Source organism: Melospiza georgiana, chromosome 20 (genome assembly GCF_028018845.1).
Source record: "Melospiza georgiana isolate bMelGeo1 chromosome 20, bMelGeo1.pri, whole genome shotgun sequence".
Lineage (NCBI taxonomy): Eukaryota > Metazoa > Chordata > Aves > Passeriformes > Passerellidae > Melospiza > Melospiza georgiana.
The window spans coordinates 6,777,213-6,794,578 of NC_080449.1; the positions used below are offsets into that span (position 1 = coordinate 6,777,213).

General features: G+C 52.8%; 1 protein-coding gene across 1 annotated transcript in view; it reads right to left on the bottom strand.

The window, feature by feature from the left end:
• Positions 1-10,234, bottom strand: part of MEGF9 (multiple EGF like domains 9) — a 52,392-nt gene extending 42,158 nt beyond the window's left edge. The window contains exon 1 of the mRNA XM_058038507.1: positions 9,922-10,234. Coding sequence (XP_057894490.1) covers positions 9,922-10,234 — 313 coding nt within the window. The remainder of the gene's footprint in view (positions 1-9,921) is intronic.
• Positions 10,235-17,366: the final 7,132 nt, after the last annotated feature.

The window sequence follows — 17,366 nt, forward strand, 5'->3', positions numbered from 1 at the left end:
GCTCCCGTCCCTTCCCCAGCCAGGAATGCTCCAAACCTGTGGCATGGTGAATTTGTGGGTGCCTCTGCCCCATTATTCACCCATCTGGCATTGAGATGGGTTTGGGGAGGCAGCTGGCTTTGTAGGGGAAAAAAATCCCAAAATTCTGCCTGCTCCCTTAGAGCCCAACATGGTGCATTCATCCTGGTTTTTCCCCCAAATAACTCAAATGAGCATATCTATTTTGGGGCAGAGAAATAACACCCTAAAACCCAATCTATTATGTTTGCTTTGAGATAAAAGGCAAGACCTTCAGCTAGCAGAAAAAAAAAAAAAAATATATATATATACATACATATACCTATACATGTTTTTAAATAGAAGAAATGAAAACGGAATCATTGAAGTTTTCAAAGCCTAAGGAGCTTTGAAAAAATTGGAGGAAAGGAAAAGAACATCAAGTTTAAACTGTTTTCAATGGAAAAGCCCATTAAGGGAAAAGGGATCTTTTGCAGAAAGATATATGTTTTGCTGATTTTGACAAAAAGGAGTGTTCAGAGGAAGGGAAGAAAAGCTTTCATTTGAAGGTTTTGAGCATTGCTTTTGCACCTTTACATGAAAGCATCCTCACAAACCTGCTATTGCTGGAACACAGCGTGCCCAGGGAGAAGGCAGATGTGACCACGTGCAGGTGAGGGCAGGGCTTTGGAGACAACTCCTGCCTATGCCATGAACATGAACAGTTATTACAAAAGAAATGAGAAAAAAAAATATATATTTAACAAATCATCAACTTCCTTCCCTTCCATTCGGCCCCTGGGAAGGGGAAATGCTAATCCTCCAGCTCACAGATGGAACAAGCTCCTGGTTTGCACCCTGTGAGCCACAACCAGTGCTGGGGGTGGATTTTGGAGGAGGCATGAAGGGCATGAGCCTCCCTCCTGCACTGCACATGCCAGGGGGTATTTGCTGGGACGGAGCAGCAGCTGTGCCCACAGATCCCTCCCCAGCCACCACCACATCTCACACTGCAGGGGAGGAAGCTGTGGGTTGAGCTGGCAATTAAAGTCATCTTCTTAATATCAACCAGTCCCAGCCATCCTGTGACAAGGCACAGAAAATATTAATTACATTCCTGGCGTTTCAGACTGGTTTTGTTCTCATTCAGGTGTTGCTGGACCCGAGTCCCGTTCAGTGACAGTCACAGCCTCATTCAGCAACTGCACAGAAGGACTGAGCATCACCTAAAATGTTGTTTTCCCACCTTGTATCTTCTCAAAATTTCCCACAACTGCACACAGAGGGATGAATTTAGAGTAATGTCACCAACAAAGTGCTCAAATTAATAGCAATAAAGTGTAAGTGCTCCATGTGGCAGGCAGAGCCCTGCTGGGGAAAACGACCTGTGAAAGCTGGAAAAGCAGCCCACGATGAGACCACTGGGAGGGGAAAAAAAAAGGCAACAAAACAAACAGTCCATTTCAATCTCCTTTTCATAAAGAGCCAAAATGAACCCAGGAACACATCAGAGAAGAATCATTTAGCACAGATCAAACAGGAGAACCAGCATATTAAAAATACACGCAGCATTAATCAGCTACACAGAGTTATGTGCCATCATTTCCATAAATAATACAGGATCAAAGCAGCCCAAGCAGCACTATCAGTTAATATAGTCAGCCAGTCAGTCAAAATAGAGTAAAGCTGCCTGAAAACTGTGGCTGGATAATTTGCCAGGAATAAAGCAGATTCATCTGAGAAGTGGCATGACCAGTTAAACGGGTGAAGGTTACCAGCAGCCTCGTCACTGGAGGGAGGTGATGCCACAAAGGAGGGAAAAAAAACCAAAAAAAAGAATGAGAGGTTAATGCAGCCTCAACAAATTATTAAAAAAATAACCTAACAACCTGGGGAATACCAATATATCTTGTCTAGAGGTAACTCCAAGGTGTGGGGACTGACCCTGCTGGGAGCATCCCCAGTGGTTGAGCCATGGGGTGCAGCCACCAGAGCCCCTTCCCCAGGGTTGGGCAGTGCCCCCTTTGCCCAGGAAAAAACTCCCTGCTGCAAAACCATCCTGCCTGCTGAGGGTGAAGGCTCAGCACCAAGAGCCTTTAAACACCCACCCATCCATGCACAGAAAATGCCTGTGTCATTAGGCCTTTTGCTGAAAGGCTGCAGAGCCATTTAGCTGCCCAGATTTTTAAAACAGGCATGTGGAGCAGAGCTATAAATAGCAGGGATGCTTGCCTCGTCATGTTTCTGGGGGCTTGTTTATAAGAACAGGGGGCAACTGAATTAAAAATGGTTAAAAAAGAAATGCCTTGGCTTCTCTGCTTTAAAGCCAAGTTGCCAGAAGAAAAAAAAAACCTTCAAGGTTTTTTTGGTTTTTTCTTTTTCCAGGCAAAAAGCAAACGCCCATCGCTCATGCTCAGACTCTGAATTGGTTACATTTACAAGGCAAATTTAATTCATACAGCAGGTGTTCAGGAATATAAAAAAAAAAAAGAAAAATCCTCCTTTAAGCAGCACAAGACCAAGCAAAGGCTTTGCATTAGTTCATGCACCTCCGGGGAAGCTCCTCATTCACTGAAATAGGACCTGTGTGTGTGAATGAGGAGCAGAGACCTCCAAAATCTCTTCCAGAATTGGGGTGGAAAGCCCTGAAGGGCTGGGGCAGAGCTGCTGGGGGGCAGCAGCATGGCATCCCAGCTCTGCTGCACCTTGGGTGACACAGGGGAGAGGAATTTTGGACGGGAAGATCCAGATGAGCAGCAGGCAGAGGAGGAATTGAGCCTCCAACAAAGGAGCTGCTTTGGGCAGTTCCATCAGTCCCTGCAGTGCTGGGAGGGTCCATTCTTCACAGGCAGCCAGGAGAAATCCCAGGAAAGCAGGAGGATCGAGCAGCCCCCTCCCTGCCTCTATGAAATGGGCAGAGAAAACAAGAGCAGCCAGCCAGGACAGCAGGCAGCTGGGATGCAGGGGCTGCACTGCTCTCCCTGCATCCCTCCATGCAGGGATGGGAGCTGTGGGCAGTGAGTGGCACAGGGGACAGGGGACAGCCTGCCCTGCTCCTACAGGAGCGGCAGCTGCAGGAGACAGCACCAGAACCATCAGGAAATTTCCTACTGAATAGGGGGGAAAATGTTCTGCCAGACAAGTGAGGGTCAATTATTCCAAGTCTAGAATGTCTTGTTGGAAATGCTTCCAGACTGACAAGCTTTAATCCAATAAAAGACCCTTCCAGACAAGGCCTGCTGTGATTTTGGGAGCATTTCCCCCTGGCAGGGACCCAGCAGCCCCCAGCCCCTCACTGGGGATGGATTTAGCCCCAGGCACAACAATCTTACAGGGCAGCCCCAAGGCACAGGACACTCGCTGAGCTCACTGGAAGCTTGAGCAGAAGCAAAGCAAGAACAACCATTCCATTTCAGTCTGATACAACCCAAAAGTCAAAATAAATTTTTAAAAAAGCAAATAATTTCCTGTGAACCAGAAATCTGGGTTTTAGCCAGTTTAATGAGACTGAATTGCAAGTGGTTCTGTTCTCCTGGGGTGCTGGAGACACACGGCTCCCCAAGGCAGGGCAGATGGCTGGGTTGCAATCTAGCCCTTAGCTCATAAAATATATTAATATCCCCAACCAATTACAAAGTGCCAGACTCTGCCCCTCTGGGCCCACTCCCACCCAGCAATGCCTCACTGCACAAGGCAGCCCTGTTGAGCTCAGACACGCAGCACCTGCCAGGGCAACACAGCCTGGAGCTTTCCAGGACTTTTAAAGCAAATCTGAGCCCTTGCTCCATCCTCATCCAAGAGCTCAGTGAAGTCTCAGGTGCAGTCAAGGTGCTGTACAAAAATCCAGCTCCTCAACATCATTTCTTTGTTTGATTTTTAGGTGCTTGTCAGAGGTAGAGCAGAAGGAGCCTTCCCCTCCAGGCAGGCGGCTGTGAAAGGATCCTGCAGCACCCGGCCTTGGCACAGCTTGATTCCCAAAGCTGGCAGATGCATCACACCACCACAAAGAGCTCTGCTGCTTCTTGGAAGCACCAGTGAGCACCTCAGATTGGCAGCAGCTCCCTGGCAGTCAGCTGCTGTTAGCTCCACAAATGTCACCAGCTCACAGAGCCTCAGCCCTGGGTGCTCACAGAGCTCTTGTCAGAACCCTCTGGAGTCTTTCCTCAGACTTCAGCACAACTTCCCATCCAGGATCTCAGCTCCTCAGGAACAGCCTGTCCTGTGCTCCTGTGCCCACAGCCCTGGGGCATGGCATGTCCCGGGTGACCCTGTCCTCACGCTGCCCACCATCACTGCCACAGGCTCAATGTCACCATCAGTGCCACAGGCTCAATGTCACCATCAGTGCCACAGGCTCAATGTCACCATCAGTGCCACAGGCTCGATGCCACCGTCACTGCCACAGGCTCAATGCCACCGTCACTGCCACAGGCTCAATGCCCACCGTCACTGCCACAGGCTCAATGCCACCATCACTGCCACAGGCTCAATGCCCACCATCAGTGCCACAGGCTCGATGCTCACCGTCAGTGCCACAGGCTCAATGCCACCATCAGTGCCACAGGCTCGATGCTCACCGTCACTGCCACAGGCTCCATGCCCACCATCACTGCCACAGGCTCAATGCCCACCATCAGTGCCACAGGCTCAATGCCACCATCAGTGCCACAGGCTCAATGCCCACCATCACTGCCACAGGCTCAATGCCCACCATCAGTGCCACAGGCTCAATGCCCACCATCAGTGCCACAGGCTCGATGCCCACCATCAGTGCCACAGGCTCAATGCCCACCGTCACTGCCACCCAGGAAGGCAGATCCCAGGACCCCAGCCACCTGCAGGGCCACACTGGAGTGGCACAAGGACCACAGCCCCCTCGGGGATGGGGTCACACCTCAGTGTAGCCCATGACACCATCACTCCTTGACCACAGCGGTCCCGTCCCCTGTGGCACAGCCAGGCAGGGTCAGGGTGCCCCAGGGGGAACAGGCAGCACCACCAGGAAGGTGCTCCAAGGGCAGAGCCAGGCACTGTCCAGGAAGCCCATCCCAGCTGTCTGGACAGGCACAACCTTTGCACTCTGTGCAAACCCCAGTGTGTGTCACAAGAGGTTTTTTGGTGACACTCCAGCACTGTCCCAGCCACTCTCACAGGGCCTGGAGCAAAGGCACTGGGACATCTGACATGACACAGCCTCAGACAAAGCACTTGTTTCAGTCTGTGTCCCCACAGGCTGGGGTTTGGGTATGGCCAACAGCAGCCAGGTAAATAACATCACCTCACACAGGTGGGGCCATTTCCAAGTGGCACCTCAGTGATGATAGGTCTGAATCTCAGCTACCAATTAAAATAGAAACAAAAAGCAAAATCCAGCAGACAGAAGCTAACAAGCAAGACCCTCAATGCTCTACAGATCCTCACAGAAATATCCTGATTTTCATGAGCATTGCTAAGTCCCAGAATCTCAATCTTGAGTCAGGACAGTTGGATGCATCTGATTCAAGAATGATTCAGATGGGAGCGTGGAGGCAGGCAGGAAGGCAATGGAGTGACATTTTCTGTTCTGGGCAACATGTCTTTATTTAAAGCACAAAGATACAAACTTATTATTTGATTGAAAAAAAGCACTCTCTGTCCTGGCTGCTCCCGTGCTGATCCCGAGGAACAAGACCATCCTCCTTATCCTTAGCTTTCACATCCATGCCTTCATTTCCATTTCTTTAAATAAATTTAAATCCTGCTAGCACCTTGAACACAAGTTATCTCTGTAACCACATGGAACACAATCCTGAGCCCTCAAACAAGGAAGGCTTAAGCTGCCTTCCCAAGTAATGAGCAGGAGCAAAGCTCCAGCTCAGCCTCCCTGGCTGCTCTGCTGGTCCCCCACAGGGTCAGAGGCAGAGCAGGGGCAGTCAGGCAGGTGGGAAGATTTCTTCCAAAGGCTCTAATGGCTGAATGGGAGAAGAGGAGGAGTCACCCAGACCTGCAAAAGGGATGATGGCACAAGATCCTGGAACCACCTTCAATAGCTTGGCTGTTTATGTCCTAGCAGGGTTTGAGAGCTCACAAACCCTCGTGGCAGGGTCTGGCTGCTGATGCCTCCAAGGCTTGGACCACTCTTTCCTCTACAACACTCTAAGTGCTGTGGGGACCCCCCAAACCTGCCCTCACCACCCCTCCTGCCAGAACGGGATGCACAGACCTTTCTCCACATGCACAAAAGCAAAACCCTCCACCTCTCCAGCTGGACAAAGCCAGCACTCCCCAGCCCCTCCTCAACCTGTCACCTCCCCTGTGCCCAGCCAATCACCCAGGTCATCCCAACGCCCCCAGGGATTTGCCAGGCTCCTCTCCACGAGCTAAACCCATCAGCTAATCCCCCACAAAGCTGCAGCCACCCCCATTGAGGGGCTCTGGCTGCACCTCCTCCATCAGCAGCAGCCCCACGCTGGTGGCTGGGGACCCATCAGCCACTGAGTCAGCTTTCACACATTTCATGTGACACCTTCCTGTGGTTAATGCTCCAAGCCACCTGCATTTCCGGCCCTGTGGCCGCAGCAGAAATTGCTCATTGTCCCCTCCTGCGTGCTGCAGAGGTGAGGAGTCAGAGCCAAAGGCACCCCTGGGAGCTGGTGACACAGGAAGGCAGGTGAGGCATGACAAAAGAGCAGGGAGGAGGGAAGTAAGGACACCATACCCACCGTGAAGTGGTCCTTGTGTCACTCCAGTGTGGCCCTGCAGGACCACTTCAGGGTGGGTATGGTGCCTGACCCAGCACAGCAAGGCTGTGAAAGGACATTTGGGTTTTTCAGCCCACCCACCTGCTGTGCATAGGGCTGGAAGAGAGTCAGAACAAAATGTCCTTCAAAGAGTCCCACATTACTCAATGCTGCCCTAAGAACCATGAGAACCACGAGGAATGGAGGATTTTTGTTCCCTAGGCAGGGAAAGTCCAACCAGGACCATGCTGGCCACAGCATCTCTGCTCCAACACAAGCATCCAGCCCAGCAGCAGCCATTCCCAAGGCAGATCCCCCAGGAAAGCGCCAGCTCCTGCTTAAAATGAGACTGCTGGGGATAAAAGGAAGAGGCAGAGTCTCTGTGGTGGGTGCTGAAGGCTTCGGTGATAAGGCGGGGGATATGTTAAGCTTGTCTCCACAAACATGAGGATTAGCAATTTACTTCCCTTAGAAACAAAATCCAGGATTTTAACATGATCACAGGCTTGGAAAGAAAAATAAACATCATGAAACTGGGAAAAGGAGGAGGACAAGAAGAGAGCAAGCAGGCAGCTCGAGGAAAACTGAAGTGCTTCTTAAATCAAAATGAGAAATGCACCAAAGTCAGAAATGAAATCTTGGTAGCTCTGAACACCACTGGCCCTGAGGCCTCTCACACCAAGCTCTTATCAGTGATAATGCTGTGAACATTAAGGGAAGCCTTTCTAATAATGTGCATGAGAAAGGCCCATTTGTTTAATGCAACAGAGCACATAATGCATTAATTACCTACTGAGTTGGAAAAGTGATGTTGAAAACATGCTTGAGTTAAAGCAAACGGAGGGTTTCAGCTAAGCCCATTATGTCCACTGGCTTTGCTGTGGCTTTGGTGCTTAACAGCCTTTGAGAGCAAACCCCTGCACAGGTCACAGCAGATGGGGCAGCACAGAAAACCCCACACAACCCACAGGGAGCAGCTCCCACACAGAGCACGGCTGTGCCATCCACCCCTAACGCCAGCCCAGGCTCCCCCATCACACAGGGGATGCTGCCAAGCCCAGCATCTCCTCCTGATGCTGCCTCACCCACCCTCAGGCGCCCCAAAATCCACACCAGAATCCCCCCTCAGCCAGGGCTAATCTCATCCTGTCACCCTCAGGACTAACAGCCTGGGCTCCAGGAGAAGACAATGTGCCCATGTGCTCCTGCCCTGGCCATCACCATCACAGTGTGAAGGCACCAGAGAGCAATTTTGTGATTAAGTGGCTGTAGCCATTAATAATTAGCATGTTAAAACTTCAAAGAGTGATGCTGGCCTCCAGAACACAGACAGCACAGCCAGGGGTGGTGGTGGGGAGTGCTCATCCTCCGTGCTCCATTTTCCCAAGCGAGAGCTGAGGCACAGGGGTGAGGGCAGGCTGTGGGAGCACAGGGATCAGACACAAAATTCCCCAGAATTCCATCCCTGACAGCTCAAATGGCAGAACACAGAGGATGTTATGTAAGCATCCTCCATGGAATCTGGGAGCATCCCAAAGCCACCTCATGCACTTGTCACTTCACTCTGCCTGCAGGAGCAGGAGAATCTTGATGAAGCCACTGGAGCTCAGGGTGGGAGACCCAGAGCCAGTGGATACTAATGGATATCAAAGGAAACAAACACAACACAGGGGTCAGAGAGGGAAATGTGCTGGGATGTGTTTGGGATCCCCTGGTTGGCGCCCAGAGCATCTCACTGTGCTGCACTGAGCTGCTCAGCCCAATCTGTCTGATCAGGCACAAGAGGAGAAATTGCCTTTGCTCTGAGAACATCCTACCTTTATCAGCAATTCCCAATCTTAAGCCATTCTGTTTCTTCCAGAAAAAGCAAAGAGAGAAAACTCAACAGAAAAAAAGCAAATTAAAGTCTGGAAAACAAGCAACTCCAGATCTTCACTCGATTTTATTTCTAACCAAATGAAAAAAGTTGATTAATCCCCTTGTTCAGACTGCTAACACTACCAGAACAGACTGCATCCCTTTCACATCAGAGGAAGCTCAACGTACTTCAGCTAAACATCTTCCAGGCAAAGAGAAAACATAAATATAAACCAGGAAAGAATCAGTGCTATAGTATTTGCATGTGCCTGAAGATAAAGCTTTGGAGCTGAAGAGTGAAGCCAAGTTCTCCAGTAAAATAAATGGACAAAGCTCCATCCTTGGACTCCAGCACAGTTTTGCCTATTTAATCTATAGGTAAAGTGAAGTCTCAGCTTTGAAGAGCATCAGTGTTTCACCTCCCAGAGAGTGACCAGCGCTGTCAGTGAGTGCTACACCAAAAGGAGCTTCACCTGAGAGCACAGCCTCCCATCCACCCCTCACCTCTCTCCTTCTTACACCCCACATTGAAAATTCCACTTATTCCTGTTGCCATAGCATCTCCCTCAGCTCTGTATAAGCCCCAACCACCACGGGGGCAGGATGAGGCCTCATATGGGCTGCACTGAGACACATCATTTCCAGCAGAGATAAATCTGGGGCTTGTTTCTGTCCATGCACATCCATCAGATGCCATGTGAGCACCCCAGCACCACTGAGCTGCAAATACACACAAGAGAGAACACAGGCTCTGGTGGCCCCAAGTCATCACTAACCCTGCTCTCACATCGAGGTAGGACACCAGGGACGCTTGATGGTTGTGGAGCAACTCAACCTACAAAGTCCCATCGGGGGCTGCCCAGTCCAGCATCCTCCCTGCTGGACACTGACTGGATGCAAGGTGATGGGAAGGACCGGTCTGCATCCCCTCCACCGGGAGCACAGTGCATGCCAGGGACCATTGCCTGAAGGATGCTCCGGGTAGCCTGGAGCAGCACCTGCCCCGCTGCTCCCTAAAAGCACCGGGAACAGCACCGGTCACAGCCCCGGTAAGAGCCCCGGTAAGGCACGGGCCGGGCACAGCAGCCCCTCCAGCATCCCGGGGCGGCACAGCTCCGCACGGGGCCCCGCACGGAGGCCGGGCCGGGCCGGGCGATGCTCGGGGGGTCCCGCAGCGCGGAGCTCGCCCCGCCCGCCCCGCACGGGGGTCTCGCAGCCGGAGGGGCCCCGGCAGCCGCCGCCCCCTCCCTGGCCGCGCCTTTGTCCGCCCGGCGGAGGATGGGGCGCAGCCCGGTCCCGCTCCCCGCCGGTGGCCCCGCTGACACCGTCTGGCTCCGGAGCCGCTCACCTGCGGGGCCGCTCTCCGCAGCCTCCTCCTCCTCCTGCTGCTGCTGCTGCTCCTCTTCCTCCTCCTCCGCCACCGCCTCCTCCTCCTCCTCCTCCTCGGGCGGCGGCGGCGGCGCCGGGCTGCCCCGTGCGGGCGCGGCGGTGCCGCGGGGCCGTGCGGGCGGCACCGTGCCCAGGCTGCTCTCGGCGGGGCCGCCGCTGCCGCTGCCGGGCTCGGCGGGCGGAGCGGCGCTGGCGGGCAGAGCGGCGGTGGCGGCGGCCAGGAGGGCGGCGAGGCACAGCAGGGCGAGCGCGGTGCTCGGCCGGCGCCTCATGGTGCGGCGCGGGGCTCCGCCATGCACTCGCTCATTGACGCGGGCGCTCGCACACGCACCGAGCGCGGCCGGGAGCGGCGCCGGGCGGCGGCGGCTCCTCCCGCCGCCTCAGCCAGCCATGCCGCGCCCGCGCCCTGCGCCCCTCCGGCGGCTCCCGCCGCGCCGCGCCCCGGCTGACAGCGCCGCGCCCGCCCCGCCCCGCGCCGCTCCGACCAATCAGCGCCGCGCCCGCCCTACCTGACGGCGCGGCGCAGCCAATCAGCGCCGGGCGGGGGCGGGCCGAGGGGCGGTGCGCGGCGGGGAGGGGGCGGCATTGTGCGGGCGTGAGGGGCACCGGGCCGGAGCTGCCGTGCCCCCGGCAGCGGCGGCGGGGGACGCGCGGCCGCCTTTCTTAGGGGGGTGTGCGCGCTCCATTTGTGAGAATACAGGCGTTTAAAGCTTTTAACTTTTTGTTATGTTTAAAATTTTTATTAAAAAATCAAATTTTCCCCCATCCTCCCCGGCCTGTTTTGGGAGACAACGAGCGAGGCGCCGGTGAATGGCAGCGGGACACAAAGCGGCTCTGAGGGAGGAGCGCTGCTCCCTGCGTGTGGGGTCGGGCAGGCCGGGGGTGTCACGGCCCCCTCGGAGCCACCTGCATCCGTGTCCCCCTGCCCGCCTGGCCCCGCTCCAGGCCCCGGCCGTGCCGCTCCCTTTGTGCCGCTGCTCTGCCGGGCACGGAGCTGCGGGATCAGCCGCAAGGACAATGACACCCGGACCCCCCAGGCTGCCGGGGCCGCCACCCGCGGTGACCTTGGAACCCCCCGGTCCCGGAGGAGCGATCGGGGGAGGAAGCACAGAGACACAGATATTAATTATTCACGGAGCGCAAGTGGGTGATCGCCAGTTCACGCGTGGTGGAGCGAGGCGGGAATGCGCTGGGGGAGAACAGAACGCAGCTCTGATCAACACAAAGGCACGTGGAAGCAAGGCTGGGATGTGCTGGAGGAGCTGGGCAGAGCCGCAGGGCAGCAGCGGCAGCATCCCTGCACACCGCTACACATCCCTACATATCCCCTGCACATCCCTGCACATCCCTCCCCATCCCTTACACACCCCTACACATCCCTACATATCCCCTGCACATCCCTGCATATCCCTCCCCTTCCCTTACACACCCCTACACATCCCTACATATCCCCTGCACATCCCCTACACACTCCTGCACATCCCCCACACACCCCTGCACATCCGTGCACATCCCTACATACCCCTCCTTACACACCCCTGCACATCCCCTACACATCCCTCCTTACACACCCCTGCACATCCCTGCACATCCCTCCTTACACACCCCTGCACATCCCCTACACATCCCTCCTTACACACCCCTGCACATCCCCTACACATCCCTCCTTACACACCCCTGCACATCCCTACACATCCCTCCTTACACACCCCTACATATCCCTTACACATCCCTACACAGCACGAGGAGCTGGGTGGCTCTCAGCTGCCCAGCCCTGCCCGCAGGTGTGTGGCACTGCCAGGTGAGGGTTTGCATCATCTCTTATTCCTGCAGGAGCCAATGGATGCTGACAAAGTGTCCTTTGGGATGGGACAGCCCCACCTTCACCCACCACGTGGTCCAGGCTGCCAGTCCTTCTCTAGCACAATATTTAGGAGTTGCCTTCAAGGGAAACTCTGCCCAGCATTGCTGCTGTGGGATAATTGTTCTGCAATCGCTCACTGCTCTTCCTCCATACCCCAGAAATAAACAGGACTTTATTCCTGCATAATAATACAATTATTATTCCCCTGCAGTTTTGCTGCACCGTTTCCCCACAGAGACAAACTCCTCTGAGATCTGCTTTCCATAATCACCCCCAGCCTGTCGCTCCCCGTGGGAGCAGGGGGTCCCTCTGATCAGGGGAACACAGCTGGCAGGAGGGTTTGCTGAGCCACTGTCTCCTCCAGCAGTTCACACAAGGTTGTTGTCTATGGGAACAGGATGAAGAAACCAAGCAGAGGGAAGATTAAGGGAATAGTAGCCTGGAACAAAGAAATTCTTAGGTTGAAATAGAAGTTGCACAGCCTCAGGAGCCAAAGGATGGATGCTGTGCCCACCTCTCAGCCCAGGGCCAGCACAGCACAGCACTGCCAGATCTGTTCATCTGGTTCCCAAAATATTACATTCTCACTTCTGCTTGGGAGGAGCAAGTTAAGCATGTCAGTCCTTCATCTCTTTATCCTCTGCTGTCACCCCAACAAAGGAGGGGGACAGGAAGGTCCTGGCAGTGTCAGAGGTTCTTGGGCATCTTTAACCCAGCAGGACCCATGGAAAAGGACTGGCCACCCCTTGGAGGTGGGATCTCATGCAAAACCAGAGATTCCACCTGCCCAGCTGGCTGATTTCAGTGCTGAATTATTATGAGAATCAGAACAAAGAACCACAGCAATAAAATTTACTGTCTCTGCCACACTGTGGCTACACACAGCCCAGAGCCTTCTTGGTAATGCCACATCCTTGTGGCAGCAGGGGTGGAAAACCTGAGGGATGAATTCCCACCTCAGTGAAAACCACTGCCAGCCCCCCAGGCTGCCTGGAGAAAGAAAAATGCCACAAAACACTGGGCAAAGGGGATGGAGGATGCTGGATGAAGAGGATGGAGGATGAAGGGCATGGAGGATGCTGGAGGAAGGGGATGCAGGATGCTGGATGAAGAGGATGGAGGATGAAGGGCATGGAGGATGCTGGATGGTGAAGGAGATGGAGAATCCTGGATGAAGGGGATGCAGGATGCTCGATGCAAGGGATGGAGGATGCTGGATGATGAAGGGGATGGAGGATGCTGGATGAAGGGGATGCAGGATGCTGGATGGTGAAGGAGATGGAGAATCCTAGATGCAGGAGATGGAGGATGCTGGATGATGAAGGGGATGGAGGATGAAGGGGATGGAGGATGCTGGATGATGAAGGGGATGGAGAATCCTAGATGAAGGGGATGGAGGATGCTGGATGATGAAGGGGATGGAGGATTCTGGATGGTGAAGGGGATGGAGAATCCTAGATGAAGGGGATGGAGGATGCTGGATGATGAAGGGGATGGAGGATTTTGGATGGTGAAGGGGACGGAGGATGAAGAGGATGGAGGATGCTGGATGATGAAGGGGATGGAGGATGAAGGGGATGCAGGATGGTGAAGGGGATGGAGGATGAAGGGGACGGAGGATGCTGGATGAAGAGGATGGAGAATCCTGGATGAAGAGGATGGAGGATGCTGGATGGTGAAGGGGACGGAGGATGAAGGGGACGGAGGATGCTGGATGATGAAGGGGACGGAGGATGCTGGATGATGAAGGGGATGGAGGATGCTGGATGAAGGGGATGCAGGATGCTGGATGGTGAAGGGGACGGAGGATGCCGGGTGAAAGGGCTGCAGGGTGCTGGTGGAGGGACGGCAGCATGGCTCGTCCCAGGCTCGTCCCAGGGACATGCCGCAGGACCTGCCGCTCCCCCTGTTGATGTCACACAGCGTTGCAAGCGCTCCACAGCCCAGAGCACCGGAGCCAAACTATCCCTGGCTGAACCCAACAACCCAAGTGCCCCAAAAACCGGGGTCTACTTTCAAGGGTGTTCAGCTGGAGCTGCCAAAGGCACAGTGCAGACCTGAGCTGGCACCACCCACCAAAATGTTCACACTTCCCTTCATTTTGTGTTTTCATTTTGCAATGAGAAGGGGAGGAATGCATATGTGAGCAGGAGGGATCCCCAGGGAACAAGCCACAGAGCCCAGGTCACATGCAGGCAGCCCAGCCTCCATGCCTGCTTTTTCCATAAGTTTTAAGGGAATAGATATCCTCCCAAGAATTGTTCCTATTCCATCAAATCAGCAAGATTTTCTTCCCCAGTGGAAAGTTGCTATCAGATATTTAGCAACCAGCTCTTTCTCTGACCTATTTGCAAGCCCCAAGCCACTCTCCACCACCCACTACTTGAAAGCTTTGATAATTCAATGAGATGTTAATTCTGACATCCAGCATAACTCTCAATACAAAACCTTCTCTCTCTTTTTTTTTTTTTTTAATTATCATTAATTGCAATCCAGGAGTAATGAATTCTCTGCACAGACTTTGCCTTCCAAGCACCCAGCAGCATTTTGCTGCACAACTCCCATTAAGTCAATGTGTATTAAGTAGCTTTTGACAGTTCTGTGTGCTCTGGGGTGGGCAAAGCCCAGAAAAGACAAAGCAGCACAACTCTGCTGTGGGGACTGAGGCACAAGGCTGAGTCCAGCCTGGTCAACACATGGAGGTGTCAGCACACATGTGCTTAAAACACACTGCAAAAGGGCACTGTCACTTTTAACAACGTCAGCATCATCTTTGAGGGCAAAATTCTGCTCTAAATGCAGAGGGTTGTTAGTGAGCTCCCATGTGCCTTATCAGGGCACGCAGCCTGTGAGACTGAGCCACACAGTGCTGGGAACTGTTCCACCTTCATTTGAGAGCCCCAGGGCTTGCCCCAGAGCAGGGTGCCCTCCACTCCCTGTCAGGCACTGCCCTGATCCAAGGAGATCAATATATATCCTTTAGGCTGCACTTCTTCCATGAATATTTGCATTATGCCATATGCATATTTATCATTTATTTAAATCATCAAATAAAGAGTGATTGGGGATTGAAATCCCCAGGAGCATCTCTAAAACCTGGTCATGAGGCACAGGAACTGACATAAAGCACCAGCAGAAGCCTTGGCTTTATTTTCCCTGCTGGAGCCAAGTAAACAGCATGCTTGTTGGAAAACAAATAATTTTTACAAATCTTTCTGTTCTCATGACCAGGCCAACATTAGCAACAAGAAGGTGATAGTTAAAGTGCAGAACTCCCTGTCTTCATCTCTTCCTTAATCTATTTTAAAAATAAAACACCTTCTCTGTGGTTGCTTTGGAGCAGCAGCCTAGCCTGAGCTGAGCGCACGCATTGCCTACATTTATCCTCTGATTTGAATATAAATGAAAGCAAGTGAGTTAAAAAGGGAGCCTGGGGAGCTGTCTCTGCAGGCCCACAGCTGCTGGTGGCAGGGCTGGGTGGGCAGAGGCCTGGAGCCTCCCTCAGTGTGCAGGAGGAGCATCCACAGCATCACCCAAAGGTGACAAATTCCTCCTTCACCGGGTCCAGCTCGCTCACACACTGTGCTCGCAGGGAGTTTGCCCTTGTACCTGTCCCTGAAATGATGATGTTGCTTTAAAGGTGAGCCCAGGAGAGCCCTGTCACTGCAGTGAGCTGAGCCCTGAGCATCCCTCCCTGCAAATCCCCCCAGGAGCAGCCTTGGATCTGGATGTGGATGAGAAAGGACACACCTTTGCCTTGCCAATGAGCCCCTGCAGCCTCTGCAGCCTCACACACCTTTTTATTGCACAAAGCACTGCAGGGATGAACCAGGGAACAATTGTTGTCCTTGCTGCAACTTCCCAGACAGCAGCAGAGTCCCAGCCCTGGTGAAGGGGGCTGCAAACACTGTGTGCTGCAGCCACCACCACTCCTACACTGGCACAGGTCTGCTCCTCCCCACATCAATGCAATCAGCTCCCAGACCCCCCTCTCTTGCCAGGGGGACATCAGCAAGGACACAGTAGGGGTGTGTGGACCACTAACAGATCCAAATTCCACACAGATTTAAAGAGCAGCTTAACTTCAGGCACGCCAAGGTCACACAAATTTAAAGCTAAGCTCCTTTTTGCATCAAAAGGTCCTACAAATGCAAAACACAGAATAAATTGCCTAATGTTTATATTTATTGCTGTTGTCTGAGAGGTTGGATCAGAAGGGCTGAGCAGGGAGGGTCAGGCTCTGCTGACTCAGAGTGCTTGAAAAGTACAATTTCTCTTCCACAGGAAATTGTGGTGCTTTCAGATGTGTTTTCATCTTTTCATCTCCAAATCCTCTTGTTCCTCCCAGATTTCCTGGAGAAGGCTTTCAGAAGCATTGATGGGGAATGATTCCTTTTTTTGTGCCATGGAAAGGTGCTATGGGTGCCCAGCACTGCCAGGGTACAGCCAGGAACCAGCAGTTCACACACGTGGAAGATTAAAATGGCATCAATTTGAGTGGTAATGTAAAAACTAAACTGAGCAATTTGTTGAAATTAAATGCTTTGGAAGAAGAAATGATCCTCTGAAGGTCAAAATGAATGGTTCAGATTTTTCTTCCCATCAATAGTTTCCTACGTTTTCCCACAAAATGGGTTGATTTCAGCAAAGCTGTGCTTGCCAATAAAGATCATTTCCACTGAAACCCTTTCTATCCTTCCTGCTGCCAAAAGAGCTCTGCCTGCAGCTGGCACCCCACAGATCTACAAGTGGGGAATATTTCCTCTCCAGAGCAGCCCCCAGCATCATTCTGGATCCCTCTCCCCAGCCCCTGGCTCTGGGGACACTGGGATTTGGAGGGACATCCCTCCTTGGCAGGTGCTTTCTGCTCCTCTTTTTATTCCTCATTATTTCTACAAATGTATGTCACAAAACAGGCACAGCTCTGCCACTCTCTAGGAGGAGCATTCCTTCAAAGAAGATTTAGAAAAGCAGAGTGGGAAGGGTTTCTGTAGTGCTCATCTACAGAAGAGAGCAGCAAATCCTCTCCTCTGATGGCAGATCCTGAAGGCAATCCTTGAGCGTGAAACACTGAGCTACCAGTGATTATACAATTCCTTTGAAAAGGGGCTTTTCTTCCAGATCCTTTTCACAAATCTCCTGCTATTACCCACCCTAAAGCTCTGGTAACACTTTCAATCTCTCGCTTCCTGCCACAGCCAGACACTTCACCTTTCACTCACTTTCACAGGGTTTTTTTTCATTGAAAGCATCTTATTACCTGGTACACAGGAGGGAGGGGATTAGGGATTGAGAGGCCTGTCCAAATTAGACAGGCTCTTAGCTATTCCCACACTGCCTAAGGCAGGGCTCTGCCCACACCGAGTCAGGTGCTGTCTCAGAGAGTCTCTCCCTCCTAAAACACTCGAAGTGTTTGATTCTTTCCACAGTTTTGTTTCAGTGATTCTCCAGGAGCCTCCAGCAAGGCTGGGGCTCATCCTGACTCTGACAGTGACCAGTGCTGGAGCATCACATGAGCAGCAGGGCTGGAGTTGGGAAAT